Source organism: Schistocerca nitens, chromosome 2 (genome assembly GCF_023898315.1).
Source record: "Schistocerca nitens isolate TAMUIC-IGC-003100 chromosome 2, iqSchNite1.1, whole genome shotgun sequence".
Lineage (NCBI taxonomy): Eukaryota > Metazoa > Arthropoda > Insecta > Orthoptera > Acrididae > Schistocerca > Schistocerca nitens.
The window spans coordinates 554311017-554334099 of NC_064615.1; the positions used below are offsets into that span (position 1 = coordinate 554311017).

Here is a 23083-nt window from a genome sequence, read left to right on the forward strand (position 1 = left end):
TGCTGCTTCCCAGCTATCTGTTCTTGATAGTTTTCAGATGATGCACTTAGAAGTCTCTTGACACTCACCACAACAAAACAGTAATTATGTCATTTGAATGATAGATAATTAAAGCCTCCTACAATGATGAACGTATTGCTAGGGAACAGGCATATTAGCAAGCTAGCGTTTTCTTTAAAGTTTTCAGTTAGACCTGGAAGTGAATCTGGTTGTCAGCAGAAGGAACCAGTCATAAGTGTATGCCCACTCTCCCCTCAGTAGCTGCATGAGCAGATTCTTCAGTTCTTGAGTGAGGCCCCTCCCAGGCATACTCACTGGGTGCAAAAAGTAATTCTTCTCATCCTCTACTGTCATTTCTTTTAATATACCACTCTTCACCATAAATGTGATTCTCCTATGACTGGTGATTAACAGTGCTTTTGCTTGGTTCCTTCTGACAAGGTACACAGCAGGCTTTTCAACAGGAGGCAAACACAGATGTGACAAAAGCTGTGTGATACGTCCCAATACTGAGTCAGACCTCATTTTGCCCAGGTAGTGCAGCAACATTGTGTGACGTGGACTCAACAAGTCGTGGGAAGCCGTGAATATTGAGCCATGCTGCTGCTGTAGCTGTCTGCATTTGCAAAAGCGCACAAATTGACCTCTTGATTATGTCTCACAGATGTTCTATGGGATTCATGTTAGGTGATCTGGGTGGACAAATAATTCACTTTAATTTTGCAGAATGTTCTTCAAACCAATTGCAAACAGTTGTGGCCTGGTGACAAGGCGCATTGTCATCCGTAAAAATTCCATTGTTGTTTGGTACTATGAAGTCCAAGAATGGTTACAAATGGTCTCCAAGTAGCCAAAAATAACCATTCCCAGTCAATGATTGGTTCAGATGGACCAGAGGACCCAGTCCATTCCAAGTAAACACATCTGTTGGCCACTGCACTTTTCATGTTGAGAAGCAATGCGTGAAATTTGCTATTCTCGGCACACTATGGATTTAGGAATACTGAATTCCCGAACAGTTTCAAAACTGGAATGTCTCGTGCATCTACCTCCAACTGCCATTCCACATTCAGTCTGTTAATTCCCATCATGTATCCATAAACATGTCAGAAACCTCTTCACATGAATCACCTGAGTACAAATGCCAGCTCTACCATTGCACTGCCCTAATATACCTTGTGTACATGATATTACCACCACCTGCATATGTGCATATTGCTATCCCAAAGCTTATGTCATCTTGTTGTATGTCACACTAACTGAGTTTCTGTTTCTTTGGAAAACAACATCTCATACTTACCAGTTAGAGGGATGATTGTAGTTTGTGAGCTCTCTGTAGTCCCTCGCTCCCTTATACTGGACCACTAGACTTGCCACTCACAATCAAGTGGACATGTTTGTGTAGGTCCTGCATTTCCTGGAGAATAGATGGTATCCAAAGGAGGATAGTACTTGAAGTGCCTTGCAGTAGCTTTGGTACAAATCTTTCAGTAATGTACTCAATCACACTCACTCACTCACAGCAGCTTCCAACCAACTAGGAGATTTCAGCTGATTATGAAGTGCAACTAACTAATACTGTGCCTGAGAACAGTATTCACAGTGGTGCTGCATTGTGCCTTGGACAAGTTTTCTCTAAACAGGAAACAAATAACATTGAACAAAACTTACTGATTCCCTTGTAATTTCTGGATATATCATGCTACAAAGATTACCAGTTCCCTTTAACAACACCAATGAAGCAATTCCTGTTATGTCAAGAGCAAACTATGGAATAAAATTTACTGATTCCATGAAACTACTTGAGACTTTGAGTCTCAAAGTACTCCACCCTTTCCCTTGCCTGAGATTGTGATGACTATCAAACATGAAAAAAACTGGAAATTTTTGACAAATTCAAGTAACATAAAATGCTTTTGAAGGGGGAAGGTAAGTGAACAGTATGTGATTGTTACAACTGTGCAGAACACACTATTATGCCACAGCAGAAGACCTTGTAAACTGTTCACATTGTGATGATAAACTTTCAACCACTTCCACAGAATACACATGTCAACAAACAGAAAAAGGTGGAAGTATTACAATAAGTATTTGCCTGCACTGCATGTAAGGGGAAAAGTTTTCCAAACCACACAGGGTTATTACAAATGATTGAAGCGATTTCACAGCTCTACAATAACTTTATTATTTGATATTTTCACAATGCTTTGCACACACATACAAAAACTCAAAAAGTTTTTTTAGGTATTCACAAATGTTCAATATGTGCCCCTTTAGTGATTCGGCAGACATCAAGCCGATAATCAAGTTCCTCTCACACTCGACGCAGCATGTCCCCATCAATGAGTTCGAAAGCATCGTTGATGCGAGCTCGCAGTTCTGGCATGTTTCTTGGTAGAGGAGGTTTAAACACTGAATCTTTCACATAACCCCACAGAAAGAAATCGCATGGGGTTAAGTCGGGAGAGCATGGAGGCCATGACATGAATTGCTGATCATGATCTCCACCACGACCGATCCATCGGTTTTCCAATCTCCTGTTTAAGAAATGCCGAACATCACAATGGAAGTGCGGTGGAGCACCATCCTGTTGAAAGATGAAGTCGGCGCTGTCAGTCTCCAGTTGTGGCATGAGCCAATTTTCCAGCATGTCCAGATACACGTGTCCTGTAACATTTTTTTTGCAGAAGAAAAAGTGGCCGTAAACTTTAAACCATGAGATTGCACAAAACACGTTAACTTTTGCTGAATTTCGAATTTGCTGCACGAATGTGTGAGGATTCTCTACCGCCCAGATTCGCACATTGTGTCTGTTCACTTCAACATTAAGAAAAAATGTTGCTTCATCACTGAAAACAAGTTTCGCACTGAACGCATCCTCTTGCATGAGCTGTTGCAACCGCGCCGAAAATTCAAAGCGTTTGACTTTGTCATCGGGTGTCATGGCTTGTAGCAATTGTAAACAGTAAGGCTTCTGCTTTAGCCTTTTCCGTAAGATTTTCCAAACCATCGGCTGTGGTACGTTTAGCTGCCTGCTTGCTTTATTTGTCGACTTCCGCGGGCTATGCGTGAAACTTGCCCGCATGCGTTCAATCGTTTCTTCGCTCACTGCAGGCTGACCCGTTGATTTCCCCTTACAGAGGCATCCAGAAGCTTTAAACTGTGCATACCACCGCCGAATGGAGTTAGCAGTTGGTGGATCTTTGTTGAACTTCGCCCTGAAGTGTTGTTGCACTGTTATGACTGACTGATGTGAGTGCATTTCAAGCACGACATACGCTTTCTCGGCTCCTGTCGCCATTTTGTCTCACTGCGCTCTTGAGCGCTCTGGCGGCAGAAACCTGAAGTGCGGCCTCAGCCGAACAAAAACTTTGAGTTTTTCTATGTATCTGTAGTGTGTCGTGACCATATGTCAATGAATGGAGCTACAGTGAATTTATGAAATCGCTTCAATCATTTGTAAAAGCCCTGTATATTTGTGCCAAAATTTGTAGTATGCACAACTGCAGCTTAGAACCATTGATTTTGTATAAGATACATTTGGCATGAGACTTACACACCTCAGAAATTTCACAAATGTACACCTTTATGCATGTAGGTGTAAACTGAAATTAGTGAGAACCATTTTCTGAGTGAGGATACTACTGCCAAAATTTATAGAATGCACTAATGTAACTGCAGTGTTAAACTGGTGATGATATACAAATTATGTTTATCACAGCACTCGATATTCAAAAAGACACACTCACAATTTTCATTACAATGAGTGGAAGATAATAAGGAAATACCACTAACGACATGTTAAGGTTTTTATGTAAAATGTTAGAATCTAGTTCTATCAGCTCGGAGACCATGGCTGTGGTTAGCCTTGACACTGCATCAAAGGCAGGAGCGCCTACGATGGTGTACTCAACGACGAACCTGGGTGCACGAATGGCAAAATGTCATTTTTTCGGATGAATCCATCTTCTGTTTACAGCATCATGATAGTCACATCTGTGTTTTGGCGACATCACGGTGAACGCACATTGGAAGCGTGTATTTGTCATTGCCATACTGGCGTATCACCCGGCGTGATTGTATGGGTTACCATTGGTTACACATCTTGGTCACCTCTTGTTCGCATTGACGGCACTTTGAACAGTGGACGTTACATTTCAGATGTGTTACGACTCGTGGCTCTACCCTTTATTCAATCCCTGAGAAACCCTACATTTCAGCTGGATAATCGATGACCGCATGTTGCAGGTCCTGAACAGCCGTTTCTGGATACAGAAAATGTTCGACTGCTGCTCTGGCCAGCACATTCTCCAGATCTCTCACCAATTGAAAACATCTCTTCAATGGTGGCCGAGCAACTGGTTCATCACAATACGCCAGTCACTACTCTTTATGAACTGTGGTATCGTGTTGAAGCTGCTTGGGCAGCTGTACCTGTAGATGCCATCCTAGCTCTGTTTGACTCAATGCCCAGGCGTATCAAGGCCGTTATTATGGCCAGAGGTGGTTGTTCTGGGTACTGATTTCTCAGGATCTATGCACCCAAATTGCATGAAAATGTAATCACATGTCAGTTCTAGTATAATATATTTGTCCAGTGAATACCCGTTTATCACCTGCATTTCTTCGTGGTGTAGCAATTTTAATGGCCAGTAGTGTATTAAGACATACAATAGGATCCACAAGAGATTTTTCTGGCCAGGTTATTTAGTAGTGTCCGTCACTATGTGTCACACTGTCAAGACTCCCAGACGAGAAAGGCAGTTCGTCAGAAACCACCTGGCCGACTCATACCAATTCCACCAGCTGAAACAGGAGGTAATTTACTAACCCAGAATAGGATCAAGCATTTTTACTTTTTTTCCTCTTCAATCAAGTGTCTGGTCTTGACTACCACTTTTCTGTCCTCCATCATACTAACCTGCAGAGAAGATAATCAGCACTGAATTACTTGGAGAGATCGTAGGAACAGTCATTTCATTTCAAATGGCTCTGAGCACTATGGGACTCAACATCTTAGGTCATAAGTCCCTTAGAACTTAGAACTACTTAAACCTAACTAACCTAAGGACATCACACACACCCATGCCCGAGGCAGGATTCGAACCTGCGACCGTAGCGGTCCCGCGGTTCTGGACTGCAGCACCAGAACCAGTCATTTCATTTACTTACAAGGGAACCTCCCCATCGCACCCCTCTCAGATTTAGTTATAAGTTGGCACAGTGGATAGGCCTTGAAAACCAAAACACAGATCAATCGAGAAAACCGGAAGAAGTTGTGTGGAACTATGAAAAAAATTAGTAAAATATACAAACTGAGTAGTCCATGTGAAGATAGGCAACATCAAGGACAATAGCAGTCAAGTAGCGCCGTGGTCCCGTGGTTAGCGAGAGCAGCCACGGAACGAGAGGTCCTAGGTTCAAGTCTTCCCTCGAGTGAAAAGTTTAATTTTTTATTTTCAGTTTATGTGACAAACTCTTATGTTTTCATCACTTTTTTGGGAGTGATTATCACATCCACAAGAAAACCTAAATCGGGCGAGGTAGAAGAATCTTTTTACCCATTCGCTAAGTTTACAAGTTAGGTGGGTCAACATATTCCTGTCATGTGACGCACATGCCGTCACCACTGTCGTATAGAATATATCAGATGTGTTTTCCTGTGGAGGAATCGGTTGACCTATGACCTTGCGATCAAATGTTTTCGGTTCCCATTGGAGAGGCACGTCCTTTTGTCTACTAATCACACGGTTTTGCGGTGCGGTCGCAAAACACAGACACTAAACTTATTACAGTGAACAGAGATGTCAATGAACGAACGGACAGATCATAACTTTGCGAAAATAAAGAAAGTAAAATTTTTAGTCGAGGGAAGACTTGAACCAACGCCCTCTCGTTCCGCAGCTACTCACGCTAACCATGGGACCACGGTGCTCGTGAGCTCATATTCTACTTGATGTTGTCTATCTTGCACATGGACTACTCAGTTTGTATATTTTACTAATTTTTTTCATAGTTCCACACAACTTCTTCCTGTTTTCTCGATTGATCTGTGTTCAGTTTTCCAAGGCTATTCACTGTGCCAACTTATAAGTAAATCTGAGGGGAGTGCGATGGGAAGGTTCCCTTGTTAGATAGGTAGATATTTTTATTTGCTTACAAATGTGGCTGTTGCCAAGATGGTAACACAAAATTTGTCGTGTCATAATTACTTTACATCTCTATTTCGTTATACAGTAATAGGAGAAATGAAATTTATACTTTTCCTGTTGCTCATATTCTTGGTTGTTGTGCCACTGTCGGAGGAAGTGTTTAAATTTTGTAATGCTTTCTGGGATGGACTAAGGATATACCATTAAAGTTGTTCCATTCCTTTATACCTTTCCCAACATAAGAGTATTTCCCTCCATTATTGTTCCATGATTTCACTTTTATTTTGTACTCCTGGTCTTCACTACCCATAAAACTTTATCAATGAACACCCTGTGTCCTATGTCTTCCCATTCATCCTCACCCACATATACTTGGTAAATTCCCCCATGTTTGGCTCTTACTCATCTTTGTGTGTGATTTTTCTAACCATTTCTGTAATGTCCTTCTGTAGTCTTCCTTTACATACATAACTACTCTCTGTTGGCCTACTGTCTGCTCCAACAGATATTGTCACTGGGGGTGCCATATCATTTCTACATACTCCAATTGGGGTTTGCAGGATATCTCCTGTGTACCCTTTTTTTGCATTGTAAGGTGTCATCATTAAAATGTGCAGATACTTACTGACTGCACACTTTTACCTCACCCCTGAGCAGAGGACACTGGAAGCATATACTTTTGACCAGCTCGTAGCACATTCGCCGCTGAGGCAAGTCTTGACTCTTTGTCCCAGAGCAGCCAGCTTACAGCTTATAAAAGGAATGAATATGTAACAGGTTAATGCAGGTTAGAAGTGACATAACTGTTTACGGTGAGTCACTAAAATGATCAATTACAGCGTTTTCACCCATTTTTGTAAATAATATTAACAATCACTATGCGCAACACGGCTCACGGATCAACATTATATTCACAATAGCTACTTATTTTTATGGTGTACAATAATGCTGCATGAAGCTAATGTTGGCAGGAACTATAAACATTATGGATGGGTAAAAAGTGGGTCAACTTCCACCGACCACAGAAGGGCCAGGATAAAGTGCGCGACAGGTACATGCCTTGTTTACTACCTCACCTATGTATAATTCTCAGTCATTGTGTAACTACTATATATGTAAGGAAAATACCCAACATTTCACTGGCTGCTTTATATCCTGTTCTCTCTGGATCTTCCCTCCCCCCCCCCCCCCCCTCCCCTGCCCCCAAATCCCCCTACATACCCTGCCTTTTTTCAATTCCAGCTTATTTAAATTACGTGGATATGAATTGCCCTTAAAATGCATTCTAGCTGTACAAAAATGTCTAAGAAAATTTTGTTTCATGCCTATTGTTTTATAGAAAATTTTGAGAATGAAAACATGGTGCAGTCAAGCTATATTCTGTTTATTATCTATGTGACTGGCCAATATAAACCTTAAGTCATTTTGAAGCACATATCTTAAGCTGCCAGCCTCATTTTATGTTACAATATATTGCTGCTACATGTGGACAGGAATGCATTTTACTTTTGCTTGTCTGTATAGAAAACTGACATCAAAGAATAGAAATTTGCCTACACTCTAATCTTAAATTTACACATAAAGTAACACAGTATGTCTGTTACCCATAATGCAAACTCTCAGTATTTCAGGAGTAGCCAATCAACAGCATATCTACCAAATGTAACATAATTGCCATGTAAGTGCAAGCACAACATATGCATGCCAATAAGAGTAAAAATATTTAAAAACACTCTCTGTTAAGTTTGCTCTGCTGTGTCATGTAATTGCATTCTCAACATCAATGTTCAAATGACGTCTGGCAACCATTTCAAAAACTATCAATGTCTGCCACCAGGTGGATAGACAGTAGGTGCAAATTCTGTAAGAAAAATTAAAAACAATAGTCAGACATGTATGAACAAAAGTACATTAGTAATTCACATGTTTGATTTGAGGGCTGATAGCGAAAGGGTGACAGGGTGAAGCATATTGGGACACTCACAGACCAGTACAGATGAGAGCCAATAACATGCAAAATTGTTGATTCTAACATGATAAAGAAGCAATCACCTGAGGTTCTTTAACAATGCAGGTAAACCAAAATAGGAAGAGGGAAGAGAGGATACATCAGGTATGGCGAGGAATATATTTATTGACTTATGGTGCCACTGTGATAACAAAAACTACAAAATAATGAAACATCTAAAATTGTTAAGTAGTTCATGCATTGACAAATGTCATTAAAAGAGGCTGACATTATTAAGCCTATAATGAAAATATAGAAGGGGCCACGCACTGTGGTTTTGTTAGGTAATGAATCACATGTATGTAGGTTAAAAGTTAAAATATTTCAGTGTCAGGATAGGAGGTGTTGTAGACTAAAATGCACCAAAAAACTGGAATAGGCATGAATTTAATAATGACTTTATGAAATGTATAAGTGATTCTAATTTCTGGTTTGATTCAGAGTTAAGTAAGACAAGGCTTAGTACAGTGAGTCCAAAGTAGTCTAAGCTTCAATGCCAAATTAAATTATTTAAAGTCGACTTATATTCTTTCAGTCTTAAAGTGTTCAAAACAGTTATGAAATTTCAGCCCTTCTAAGGAGTGTTGTTCTACCAGAGGGAGCTTTCTCACATCATTTGACACAACCAACCTGTGTACCAATATTCCTACTGAAGAAACACAATCGATCTTGGTTGAGACTTCGGAATTTATTGAGCTTATGCAGCTGACCCTGTCTTAAGTTCTGTGCAAGATGACCTTGCCAGCCCAGGAATAGTTAGGATTTAGTTTAAGAAAAAACTTGTTTAAACAATCTTAGCTAAGACTTCACTCTCTGAGTAGCTTTCAGTCTGTGCCTGCATTCAAGCCTACCTGCCTTTCAGGAGAGAGCTGATTTTAAGTTGCTGAATCCAACATCATGTCACTTTTTTGTTGTCTCTTCTGAATAAACTGGTGGTTCCATGTCACTCTTCAGTCAAAAGGTAGTGTAGAGGTGGGTCACGTGTTCAGTCATTGGAGGGTCCTGGGGCACAGTAGTTGATTCGCTATCTGTAATCCATATGTCATTCAGAGGAGACTCTCCATTGTGATCTAGCTGCCACAGGGAGCAGACAGCTGGTTCTGTCTAGCTCTGTCTCTCTGCTCATCAGCACCAGATACCAACATATGAACTGCCAGCTCCCTGTTCCTTTATTATGGCCCAACTCCTAGAAAAACAGCTATCCTTCACCTCTGCCCCCACAGTGAGACCCCATGTGCACTACACTGTCAGAATACAATCAAAAGTTTGTTTTGATTCTCTCTTTCATTTCAAGCTGGCCTCCCTTCCAACACGCTCATTCTGCTCCTGGTCTCCTGCACAGTTAAATGGCAAGATTTATCACCAGAATGGTGGTTTAACTATGGGCTGTAGCCTCTCAGACATTCTGATAGGTATCTTTATCAATTTGTAAATGGCCCTGAGAATAAGTTTTATGAGTGCCACAAAAAAGTTAGAAAAACCTTACTATGAATTGTGGATATGTTGATCAAATTTTCATCCTTTACTGTGGCAATAAGGAAGAGATTGAAGGACTTGCATATATCCTTAATCAAATGTATGAGTAATTGAGGAGGAAGGATGCTTGAATTATCTCAGTCTGTGGATTATAAGGGAACAATCTAAACTGGTGTTGACTTTTCCATAAATTTGCAGCCAATAACGTAATTATTGGTGAAGATTCATACCAGCATACCATTCGTAAGAGCACATATTTTTATTTCATGTTAAGGTTTATCTAAATTGTGACTTACTATGGAAGCTACTAATAAAGAAATTGATATAATTGTTCAAGTGAGGATAGCCAATGGATTGAAGAAAAACATATCCAGAAGATGGGAGTGAACATACTTAATAGAAGTAGTGTCAAGCCTCAATAGCCAGTGACAAGTTTAAACACGTAGCCATGTTGTGCTATGGCCCATGTTGTGACAAAACTGCATAAACATTTGAAAAGAGTAGGGATGAGTAGGTTTTTGCATCCACAAAAAACTCACACTGATTTTTCCCCATAGCCCTGATGACTTTAAATGATTCTTTGATGTCCTTTTGTTTATTTACTATTGTTTTTAATTTTTATAGGCATTTTCCTATATTATCTTTACATTTTTTCTGATACTATTTTTAATATTAATTTGTTTCTCTATTTTTAATGAATACTTTCAATGTCATTGTACCTGTACAACTATGCCACCTTGTGGCAGGCATTGGTGGTCACCTTTGGAAATGGCAATATCCCATCAGTTGAGCACTGGAGTCGAGAACGTAATTTTCTAGTACAATACTATGTATTAAGACATTTTATGTGGTATGTAAACTTAGTTGTGAATGTTTTTAAATATTTTACTCTTAATTTCATGTATACAATTGTGTTTCATTTGCCAGGTGTTTTGATGATGGACTATGCACAAAACATGTTGTCAAATGTAATGTTTAACAAGTGACCTGTTGATTTTAGTGACCTAATAAAGCAATTATGTAAGATGTGCTCAGTGTCAGTTCTGTAATTACATGGCTGTATGAGTAGTATCTACATTCACTGTCATAGCACTGGCCAGTTAGTGTAGTGAGTAGAATTTTTGGTTGGAATTCTTGATGTTTGGGGTTTGCTTCTGTGTGATGCGATATCTGTTTTTATTTGCTAATTTATTTATGCCCAATAATACTGTAGTCTACAATGTTCCTTAAACCATGGATATCCTACAGCTACATACGAGGTGTGTTTTTTAAGTAAGTACCGTTTTGAAATTAAGAAAGACATGCTACGATATCTCAATACTTTTATTTTTACATGAAAGTCTGTACCTTAATCTACTTTTCTACATAATTTCCGTCAATATTGAGGCACCTGTCATAACGTTGTACCAGTTTTTTAATACCCTCCTCATAGAAGTCTGCCACCTGACTTGTTAACCACTGCATCACCACTGTTTTGACTTCATCATCTTGAAGACGCTGACTGCCCAGGTGTTTCTGCAAGTGCAGGAACAGATGGTAGTCACTTGGTGCAGGATCGGGGCTGTACGGAGGATGATCTAGAGCAGGACCGGCCAGAAATTCTGCACGCGTGCGGTGCTCCTGCACGTGTGCAACTTCTGGGTCACAGTGTGCACGCCGCAGCAGTCAGCGTCCATGTAGTGCATGTTTCTACGCACAGATGTCGCTTTATCCACTTGCTGGGATACTCTGTACCGGCGCATTCTAGGGTTCTTTCCACAGCTTGCAAGTCAACCATGGGAAGGTATTTCGCTTATTAAACATTTAAAATACTGTCACAGTCTACTCATTGAGACGTCTAGTTTTAACAGTTTAACCCAGTAAAACAAGTAATACAGTTAACAACCATAGGTTTTTATTAAGGCAGCTTGACTGACTGCACGTAAATACGAAAAATGTTTTTGATCTACTATTTAAGAAAGAGAGCACTTAGCGACTTCCAACGAACCTTATTCATGATTTCGAATAACATTAAACTAATGCAAGGTTTCCTATAACTAATTCTCGGTACCCTCAGTTACAGTGCCGATGGTACTGTTACCGACGACTGTGCCGCTAAAGTGGAGTTATTGAACGCAGTTTTCCGAAATTCCTTCACCAGGGAAGACGAATGGAATATTCCAGAATTTGAAACATGAACAGCTGCTAGCGTGAGTTTCTTAGATGTAGATACATTTGGGGTTGCGAAGCATCTCAACTCGCTTGATACGGACAAGTCTTCAGGTCCAGATTGTATACCGATTAGGTTCCTTTCAGATTAAGCTGATACAATAGCTCCCTACTTAGGAATCATATACAACCACTTGCTCACCGATAGATCTGTACCTACAGATTGGAAAATTGCGCAGGTCGCACCAGTGTTTAAGATGGGTAGTAGGAGTAATCCATCTAACTACAGACCTATATCATTGACGTCGGTTTGCAGTAGGGTTTTGGAGCATATACTGTATTCAAACATTATGAATCACCTCGAAGGGAATGATCTATTGATACGTAATCAGCATGGTTTCAGAAAACATCGTTCTTGTGCAATGCAGCTAGCTCTTTATTCGCACGAAGCAATGGCCACTATCGACAGGTGATCTCAAGTTGATTCCATATTTCTAGATTTCTGGAAAGCTTTTAACACCATTCCTCACAAGCGACTTCTAATCAAGCTGCGGGCCTATGGGGTGTTGTCTCAGTTGTGCGACTGGATTCGTGATTTCCTGTCAGAAAGGTCACAGTTCGTAGTAATAGACGGAAAATCATCGAGTAAAACTGAAGTGATATCAGGTGTTCCCCAGGAAAGCGTCCTGGGACCTCTGCTGTTCCTGATCTATATAAATGACCTGGGTGACAATCTGAGCAGTTCTCTTAGGTTGTTCGTAGATGATGCTGTAATTTACCGTCTAGTAAGGTCATCTGAAGACCAGTATCAGTTGCAAAGCAATTTAGAAAAGATTGCTGTATGGTGTGGCAGGTGGCAGTTGACACTAAATAACGAAAAGTGTGAGGTGATTCACATGGGTTCCAAAAGAAATCCGTTGGAATTCGATTACTCGATAAATAGTACAATTCTCAAGGCTGTCAATTCAACTAAGTACCTGGGTGTTAAAATTACGAACAACTTCAGTTGGAAAGACCACATAGATAATATTGTGGGGAAGGCGAGCCAAAGGTTGCATTTCATTGGCAGGACACTTAGAAGATGCAACAAGTCCACTAAAGAGGCAGCTTACACTACACTCGTTCGTCCTCTGTTAGAATATTGCTGCGCGGTGTGGGATCCTTACCAGGTGGGATTGACGGAGGACATCGAAAGGGTGCAAAAAAGGACAGCTCATTTTGTATTATCACGTAATAGGGGAGAGAGTGTGGCAGATATGATACGCGAATTGGGATGGAAGTCATTACAGCAAAGACGTTTTTCGTCGCGGCGAGATCTATTTACGAAATTTCAGTCACCAACTTTCTCTTCCGAATGCGAAAATATTTTGTTGAGCCCAACCTACATAGGTAGGAATGATCATAAAAATAAAATAAGAGAAATTAGAGGTCGAACAGAAAGGTTTAGGTGTTCGTTTTTCCCGTGCGCTGTTCGGGAGTGGAATGGTAGAGAGATAGTATGATTGTGGTTCGATGAACCTTCTGCCAAGCACTTAAATGTGAATTGCAGAGTAGTCATGTAGATGTAGATGTAGATGTAGGTGTAGATGTAGATGTCGACCCGAACACGGACATAACTCTCGCAGCTTCTCGGTGCAGGTGTGGAAATTCTTGTTGTGAAAAATTTTCGTAGAATTCTTTTGTACTTCGCACTGCAAGGAACTTGTCCTTCAGTCTTGTATTGTAATGTAGGTCGATCAGTTCCATCTGTAGATCATTCGGAGCCTCTTCAACTGACGACGAGAATGGTCGAGCAAAGAGGCGAATGACAGGAGACAAACTCGTAACATCTGCAAATCGTGCTCGAAATTGTTCTTTAATTTTTACAATTATTGACACGTATTCTTGAAATCTAGCACTTTCATGGACCAGTCCAAGAGTCAGGAAATGTGCAGTGTTTTCTGTCAATAGCTGGCTCTCCCAAAGCGCAAGCTTCCTTTCAAAGGCATTTACTTTTTCCAACATGTCAGAAATTAAATTATTTTCACCTTGCAAACTGACATACAGGCTGTTCATGTGAGGCATAATGTCCACGAGAAATGCAAGGTCTGATATCCAACAAGGGTGTTCCAACATAGGGTCACTTTTTCCCTTCTCATGTAAGAATGTTACTATGACCAAACGTAAATCAAAAAATATTTTCAGCATTTTATCTCGACTGAGCCAGCGTACTTCGGTATAGTAAGGTATGTCGCTGTACGCCGCTCCTAATTCCTCCGGGAACCGCCGAAACTGGCGATGCGTAAGCCCATGTGTCTTCGGATAGTTTATAGTACACACAACAATTTGCATGACGTTTCCTAACGTTACTGATTTTGCACAAAGCGCCTCTCGATGCAGAAAGCAGTGAATTCCATACAGTGTCTCGTCTGTGCGCCCTAGGTTTTGCACATGCGTGCTATGAGTTGTCTCTGGTGGCCTTGCATTGATGGCGCTCCATCTGTGGTCACTGAGACTAACCGATTCCAGTCCATACCGACACCATCAATCACTTGCTCGACAGCTTGGAGTAAGTCCGCACCTATAGTAGTCCCTTTCAAAGGTACTAAGTGCAGAACGTCCTCTGTTACACAAAGTGCTTTATCGTCACCACGTATATATATCACAACCTGGGCTGTATCTGTAAGATCTGTTACTTCATCGAACGCAACAGAGAAAGCAACTAAGTCTTTAGCCTTATTTATTAGCTGCCGGCCATAGCACTGATACGTCTTGTCACTGTTTGTTTGGATAAGACTGATTTCTTGAAACCTGCTAACATTCGTGGGGCACACAAGTTCTGCAGCATCAATCAGACACCCTTTCACAAACTCCCCTGCAGAAAAGGGTTTCCCAGATTGTGCAATTCTTAATGCGATTTTAAAACTTGCTCGCAGTGAAGATTTAGTGTAGTTGTCATTCTGGAAAATTGAAAACGGTACATTGTATAGCATACAGTAAAACACACATAAATGTAACACATGAAACTAAGAGTTCAAGAAGTATCAGTTACTTTGACGTACGGTAAAATCGAGTAGATGTGTCTCATCCATTTTCTTAAGGACATCGCCAATGGCTACAAAAAAGAATTGCAGTTCCCAGTCATTTTTAAACGACTGAGAACATAGATCTCCTGTCCTTTTCTCTTTCACTGTACCTGCCATTTCTCAGTACTTCTCTGTTAAGGTTACGGTCACCAGGGGTAAACGAGACTGAGTATGTTGTGCTCTTGCTTGTACCACATAAACAGGGAAATGGAGCCACGGCCGTTCATTTAGGACACATGTCTAATAACAGATGTCGCTGTCGCTCGCTGTATCATGCATGCACACATGTGCAGCACTTCCGCACGTCTGCACACTGTGCAGCGTTTGGCCAGCCCTGATCTAGAGTTTCCCATCAAAAAGATGTAATTGGTGAGATTTTTGGTCTGATTCTCCACATGCGGACGGGCATTGTCTTGCAGCAAAACTATGCCCTTGCTCAACTTGCCACGTCTTTTGTTCTGAATTGAATGCTGCAGATTGTGCAATGTCTTACATTAAGCTGCTGCATTGATTGTCTCATTACGAGGCAGAAATTCCACAAGCAATACTCCTTTTCTGTCCCAAAAAAACTGTGCACATGATTTTCCGGGTAGAAATTGTTTGCTTAAACTTCACTTTTCTGGGTGAATCTGCATGCCGCCATTCTATGGACTGTCGCTTTGATTATGGTGTGACGTATGCCACCCATGTTTCATTGCCTGTAACAATTTGGCTTAAGAAATCATCATCATTGTGTGGTACCGCTCAAGGAAAGTCAATGCACTGTCTAAAGGTTTGGTTTTGTGCACATCCATCAACATTTTCAGTACCCAATGTGCACACAATTTTCGGTAATTCAAGCGCTCGGTCACAATGCCATACAAAACAGTACAAGAAACATTAGAAAAGTCATCCCACAAGGAGGAAATCGTAAAGCGTCTGTTTTTTCTCACCTTATTGTCCACGTCCTGCACCAAACTTTCATTAACGACCGAAGGATGCCCACTCCGTTGTTCATCATGCACATTTGTGAGGTCATCTTTAAATGCTCTCACCCACTTTCTTACCATTCCATTACTCATAAAGTTTTCTACGTAAACAGCACAGATCTCATGATGAATATTGATCGCTTTTAGGCCATTAGCACTAAGAAATCTTATAACAGCTCGTACTTCACAGTCGGTGGGACTCACGATTATGGGAGGCATCTTAAACACTCAGTACACAACAGAAAAAAGGAAGAATCAGACTGTAATGGCATCAGTGCATAGACAACAGATGTAGGTACCCAGTGCGCATGCGCAGAATGCCGACCGCAGCGCTGCGGCCGCAGTGTGGCAAAACGGTACTTATTTAAAAAACATGCCTCGTATTTTTAGTAGTGGTCATAACAATGACTGTTGAGTTAAGTCAGAAACATTCATGAAGAATGCTAACTAAAATTTCAATTCTTTGACCATAAATAACATCAAAACATATCAAAATGGTGATGTTTACCATGATTTCATTCAAAGCCTACCATTCATTCACACTACATTCATTGTTAGTGGCTACATATAATATGTCAGCAATGTGCTACAATATCATAAATACACATACAGTCAGAGCATGTCTTTCACAAAACATATCTTACCTTTTGAGAAGGTGCGCTAAGTAAGACTTTCATGACCCAGCATCACTGAATTCTTTGCAATACGGCTGTGCCCATAGCTGCAAGAGCAGCTATCAGTTTTTCCACATTCATAGGCTGAGAAGAATAATTATACTACTTCCATAGGAAGAAATGTGGGGGTTGTAGTTCAGTTGAGCACAGAGACCATAACACTGAACTTCCACAACTGACTCAAAGTTTCAGCTTGTCAAGTGCATTTCAACACTCCCATACTGTTGCAAGACTAGGACCTGCAGGAGAAATTATGTAGGTTAGGGCATAATTGGTAGCATGCTGCTTGGCTAAGACAAGGGTCCAGGTTCAAATCCCAGTACGCTGAAATGTTTAACCTGTCACATACAATCAACCCATCGCATGTACTTTGCATAGAGTAAGAGACTTCATTCACAGCAACAACTACAAAGCTGTGGATAAGTCAAGCTCCTCTCTATATTGACTTTGTCGGAGCTGCTAATATCACAGAACTGTTGAGATCTTTGCAGAATTTGGAATGGAAAGTGTTGGGGGGGGGGGGGGGGGGGTGAGTGAGAAACACCCTGTGATGAAGGGACCCTGTGACAAGTTGACACTTTGTGTCTGTCAGCAAGATGTGGTTGGACAGTGTAATTGGTAGCATGCTGTCGACAATATCTGAATTAAAATGGTGACCTCTATTCACTACTTAAAATTATTTCTGCACAGAATGGAGTGAAGCATGCTTGCAAAAAGAAACTGTTTTTATCTTCATTCTTGTGAGTTAACAGCGCAGGTAGAAAAAGCAGCCTATTCCCTTGAGGGACTTTTGAAGAGACTTGGGTACTAAATTTAAATCTGGATTACAAGTAATGTAAATGCCAGTCACATAAATTGTTAGTATGTAGCCATTTTTTTTTCTTAGAAAATAGGTTACCTCTGCGCGTTAGTGAGCTGTCAGAAATATGACAGGTAGAACATATAAATAACTAAAATATTCTGAACTGAAACAGTTACAGACAGTGCTTATGAGATGCAAAGACTAAATGTATGACAATGCTTCAACAGTTGTTGCACTGTATAGAGCCACTTGTGCAGTACGTATTCTTTTGTTTTTTAAATTAGACTTTTCTGTTTGAATGTGAATGTGCTAAACTGAATAAAGTTGCAAACCTATGCAAATGACAAGTCAGCACTTACACATACTCTAATTATGGTTTTTTTTTTTTTTTTTTTTTTTAACAGTTTTCTTTTGACAATGATGTGTACTTATGTAAGGTACATATACTGAAGATAGTGTCTACCTTGAAATACTTACAAGATTAATTTTGCACAAAATTGTGGTTATGGATTTGCACATTTGGAACAATTTTAATGTACAATACTTTTGATATGATTAAAAACTGTTTTGGTTTGCAAAAGGAAAAGAGGAGTTGACATGAAGGTCCTAATAACGGTGCTGCACCCAACATTTGGGATTGGTTTCCAGACCTCCCTCTAATGTGTCAGGGCATGAGGGACTGTGACAATATTGATGGTGATACCACTAATGGTTGGGGATATTAAATCTATTGGGCCCCATTATTGTGGTGGAATAGGCTATTTTACCAGTGCTGGGTGCCATCCTCTCTCTTCCGTCTGATCATTGTCAACATTGATTTAATAACTGGCTGTTTCAGGTTACTCCCTGTATCCAGACATAAGCAGGTAACCACAGCACTTCCCTAATGTAAAGGGAGACACCACAGAACACATAAGAGTGAGTTCATCATATAGCACATAACACAATCTGCAGTCAGAGGCTGCTGATCCCAATAGATTGTACAGAGTGGCACAAATAAAACTGGCCTGAACTGGAATGCGAATGCGTGTGAGTAGCATTACTAACTTGTCAGTTCCTTTGCCACCTTCCAACAGCAGTAGCGTGTGAGTAGTTCATATGGAAAGTAGTCATTATAAACCATGTACTTCATTGTCATGCCTTATACCATTGAAGAACATGTGTTCATTGTTGAAGAATATGTGTGGTCTGAATTCATTAAAGTAGTTCATGACACTTTTCATGAAAAGTTTCCAGAAAGTAACATTCCTGCAAAATCAATGATTCAGAATCTAGTGAGAAAGTGGCGTTCGACTGGCAGTGTTGTTAATTCAAAGAGAAATAAGGCACCGACTGTACGTACACCTGAAGTTGTGGCAAACGTGATGGCACACATTGAAAGAAGCCCCTACAAATCAACACGACGATTATCACAGCAATATCGAATATCTCGCTGATCATGTCAACGCATCCTTCATGGCTTCAAAATGAAACCTTACCGTGTGAGTGTTGTTCAGCAAATAAAAGAAGTGGACAAGGGTAAGCGTACACATTACTGTAATTGATTGTTGGAAAACATCGCTGGGGGACAGCTTGATTCGTTCTTCCTTTTTTTGACGGATGAAGCCTGGTTTCATTTTTCGGGTTATGTTAATTCACAAAACACAAGACACTGGGCCACAGAGAATCCCCATGGCATACTTCAAAAGCTGTTACATGATTTAAAAATTGGTGTATGGTGTGCTGTATCTGGTAAAAGAATTATTGGGCCATTGTTCAACGAAACTGTCAACATACATGTTTACTTGCAACTCTACAATGAATTTTCGGCTCTATTAACTCCAAACGAAAAATGTTGTGCACATTTACAGCAAGATGGGGGCAACTTCTCATACGTCGGATTTGTCCTTAGTTCATATATGTACAGATTTTACAGAAGAGAGGACCATTAGTAAGGGCTTGTGGCCACCCCGCTCTCCCGACTTGTCAACATGTAACTGACTTTTACTTCTGGGGATTTCTAAAGGCTAGAGTCTACCGCAACAATCCCAGAACACTTGACACATTAAAATTTTTTAACATTCCTCAAAAAGTACTGAAAAGAGTTTTCCTTAACATGCTTCGACATGCACAACTTTGCTTGGATGTTGTCTAAAATATGCTTAGTAAACTAATAAAAGTAAATCCGTTACTTAAACTGTTAATTACATAGTTAATAACAAAACAGTACAATAAAAATGTAAGAAAGTGATGATGGACGTTGATTTTCTTCATTCATATTCCATTCAGCGCAGGGGCCGGTTTTATGTGCGCCACTATGTACTACCCACAATCAAGCCCAGTTCTCTTCATGACAGAAATGTGTTCAGAACCCAAGTGGCACTAGGTATTTCCAGCCAATCACCAAAAATTGTGACATTACAATCTGCACATGTATATCGCACTTGGGTACCCAAAAAGAATTACACCTAAGGCACTTAACATACAAGCTTGCAAAGTTGCACCAACTAAAAAGTCTTTCACCAGTCCATGAGCCACACAAATAAATAAAAAGTTAACCAAAATGATTACATTACAGTTTGACAGGTTTGGTGCATGCAAACGGTATTGTAACTTGTTCCAGCTTCATATGAAATCATCATCAGGTGGTAGTAGAAGCAGCTGCAGATCTGAGTCTCATTGCCATCCGATGATGACTTGTCTAAGGAGTTGAAACTGATTGTGATACCATTTCTGTGACCCAAGACTGAAAAATGTAGTAAAAGAATTTTCATTAATAAGGTGCTCACTTTGTTCCCCACAGTCAGTATGCCTGATCCATGTGAAAACAGACAGTAACAGAATATTTTGCTCTAGTTGCTAAAAAGTCTGAAATGACCTTTTATTACCATACCAAATAGTCTGACTTAGAAATGATATATCAGAGCCTCTAAAGAGGGACACAAAAATGGAAGTTGTCTTTTGCCTTTGTCTTGAGTTGTTGTCTCTGGCTATCACCCTTCTACCCATCTCCTTTTTGTTTGTTGTTTATTCTCAATAGCTAGTTTAGTTGATGTTCTCTCCCATCCGCTTCTATCATTTACAGATTTTATTCTTTCTTTTCTTTGCTCTTGTTTGTCCCTTTCTGTTTCCTTGTTATTGCTTACTCTTCCTCTCTTCAAACGTTTGCTTTGTGTAAGCAGTTGCTTCTTTTTATATTTTTTGCATGGTTTTGGTATTCTTATCAGATTATGAAGTCCTGTCTTTTTTCAATGTCATCTTGTGCTTTTTATTGTAAAATGAGGAACTCGAGAAAGAAGATTAGTGATTATGATAATGTGAAAAACTGCCAATTTACCAAGTGGTAAACCCAGATTCATGATTAGCTCTGAAGGAAATGTGAAACTACTGAAGACAAGAAAATCTAGCATGTTTAGCTAATAGCTTCTTCATAAAGGTAGGATGGGAGAAGGAAGGGAATTGGACAGACATTTTATGAATAAAGAAACACATTGTTCAGTTTTGAGATGGAAAGAGATTAAAGGTAAACATTAGGAGACAAATAACAATTGCATACATTGTTTTATTTCCTTGTCTTTCCTAGTGTTTGTTGCTCATTAATAAAATTTTCCCTATTTTGTGTTGTGCTTGCAGTAAGATGAAAATGCAAGTGGCAGTCAGTAGAATTCAGATTTGATATTATTATTATTATTATAATTATTATTATTATTACTTTCTTTCAGTGCCCAATCTCAGTTTTATGTTAGCAAGTATATGTTTCCCTTATGTTGTATTATTTTTTGTTTCTTTATGATTCGAGTCTTACATATTGTGACCATCTTTGCCATTGTTGCATTCTGTCTATTTTTTCCTGCACTTTGGCATGTTTCCTGAATTTGGCTTTTGATTGATTAACCTGGTCACAGCAGCATTTGGATGCACTGTTTGGTAGCCATGTTGACTGTTGATAGTAATTTTAAATAAAGAATTTCAGTGCTGATAATATGGAGATGGTTTTGTCTGAAGGTTCATTGTCTGTACTTCTATCATAATGGCACAATTTATTATTGCCTTCACCTCAGTTTTAAGCACAAAGTTATTCCTTCCTTTTTTTCAGTTTTTGTGAATATGAATCTGCTTGAGCCAAAGTATACTATTTAACTGTTTCTCCCAGTGATTGAAATCTTATCCTTTTCCTAATGTTCTAAGCCTTTGATTTTGTTTGTGTTAATAAATGCAGGTGAGTAGCCACTTTCTTTCATATGAATTTATAAGATAGTATTTGAAACTTCATGGCAGATTAAAACTGTGTGCCAGACCAAGACTTGAACTCAGGACCAGGAGAGCTTATGTGAAGTTTGGAAGGTAGGAGATGTACTGGCAGAAGTAAAGCTGTGAGGATGGGATGTGAGTCATGCTTGGCTAGCTCAGATGGTAGAGCACTTGCCCCGTGAAAGGCATAGGTCCCGAGTTCGAGTCTTGGTCCAGCACACAGTTTTAATCTGCCAGGAAGTTTCATATCAGTGCACACTCTGCTGCAGAGTGAAAATCTCATTCTGGAAATATCCCCCAGGCTGTGGCAAAGCCATGTCTCCAGAATATCCTTTCTTCCAGGAGTGCTAGTTCTGCAAGTTTCACAGATCTTCTGTGAAGTTTGGAAGGTAGGAGCTGAGGTACTGGCAGAAGTAAAGCTGTGAGGAAGGGGCATGAGTCATCCTTGGGTAGCTCAAATGGTAGAGCACTTGCTCGCTAAAGGCATAGGCCCCGAGTTCGAGTCTCGGTCCGGCACACAGGAAGTTTCATATTGGCACATGCTCCGCTGCAGAGTGAAAATCTCATTTTGGAAGATAGTATTTATTTGTAAAAAGTGGTTGGTCAATCAAATGGTGAATAACTTTTACAAAGGTACTATTTCAGAACACAAAAACTTTTTCTTTCATAAGTACTATACTATGCAGTTCATCTATTATTTTATATGTTAAGATTATATTGCCTGTAAGATCCGTTAATGCAGTTTAATGCTGACCAATAATGGAAGAAACAGTGTAGAAATTTTAAGTACTGCTTAATGCGTATCTTTCTTATGCATACTCCCACAGCTTGTAGTGACTGTAGATATGAGCTGATTCTGTTGTTTTCACCAAGTGTGGATCAATAAAGAATCCAACCTGTATATGACTGAAGTCTTTATTAATTGTTGGATGCTTTCATGTTCAGAATTTATTTTCAAGGGCATTTTTATTGTCACTTAGTGTCAAACAGACAACATCTTTATTTACTTTTAGTGGATGTGCTGGACTTGTGGCTGCTACTATGGGCACACCAGCCGATGTTGTAAAGACACGTATCATGAATCAACCTACAGATGCAAGTGGAAAGTAAGTATATGATTATATTTCATTTATTATTATATATAATCATCATAATATTGTTTTCCCTGCACAATGTTATAATCATAATATCTCCTAACTTTTGTGATGTACTTTATCTGTAACATCTGCCTTTGTGGTGGTCTAAAAGATGGGCCCCTCAAGTAAAGGAGATAATACTTTATGCCAACTATAAAGGAAGAGCTGTTAGAAATACAACATGGGGTTGCCACTGTAACTGTTAAGTGATTCTACATCAATGTTGCAGAGTCAGCTGGACTGTTCAGTGTCCAGGAATACACATAAATTACCCTAATTGTTTTAAAACTTTTTGTGGCCCATTTTGCTGCTGTCTGTTCGTGGTAAGAGAACTTATCGTTTTTACATTTCACTCTGAAAGCTGATTTTCCAGAATGCAATTCTGTTTTTGGGATTTACTTTTGTGCCTGAGTATCAAACAAAG

At 39.8% G+C, this 23083-nt stretch overlaps 1 protein-coding gene across 1 annotated transcript in view; it reads left to right on the forward strand.

Moving 5' to 3' along the window:
* LOC126236577 (mitochondrial uncoupling protein 4) overlaps window positions 1–23083 on the forward strand; it is a 437887-nt gene that overhangs the window by 385155 nt on the left and 29649 nt on the right. The window contains exon 7 of the mRNA XM_049945990.1: window positions 22537–22629. Within this exon, the coding sequence (XP_049801947.1) occupies window positions 22537–22629 (93 nt within the window). The remainder of the gene's footprint in view (window positions 1–22536; window positions 22630–23083) is intronic.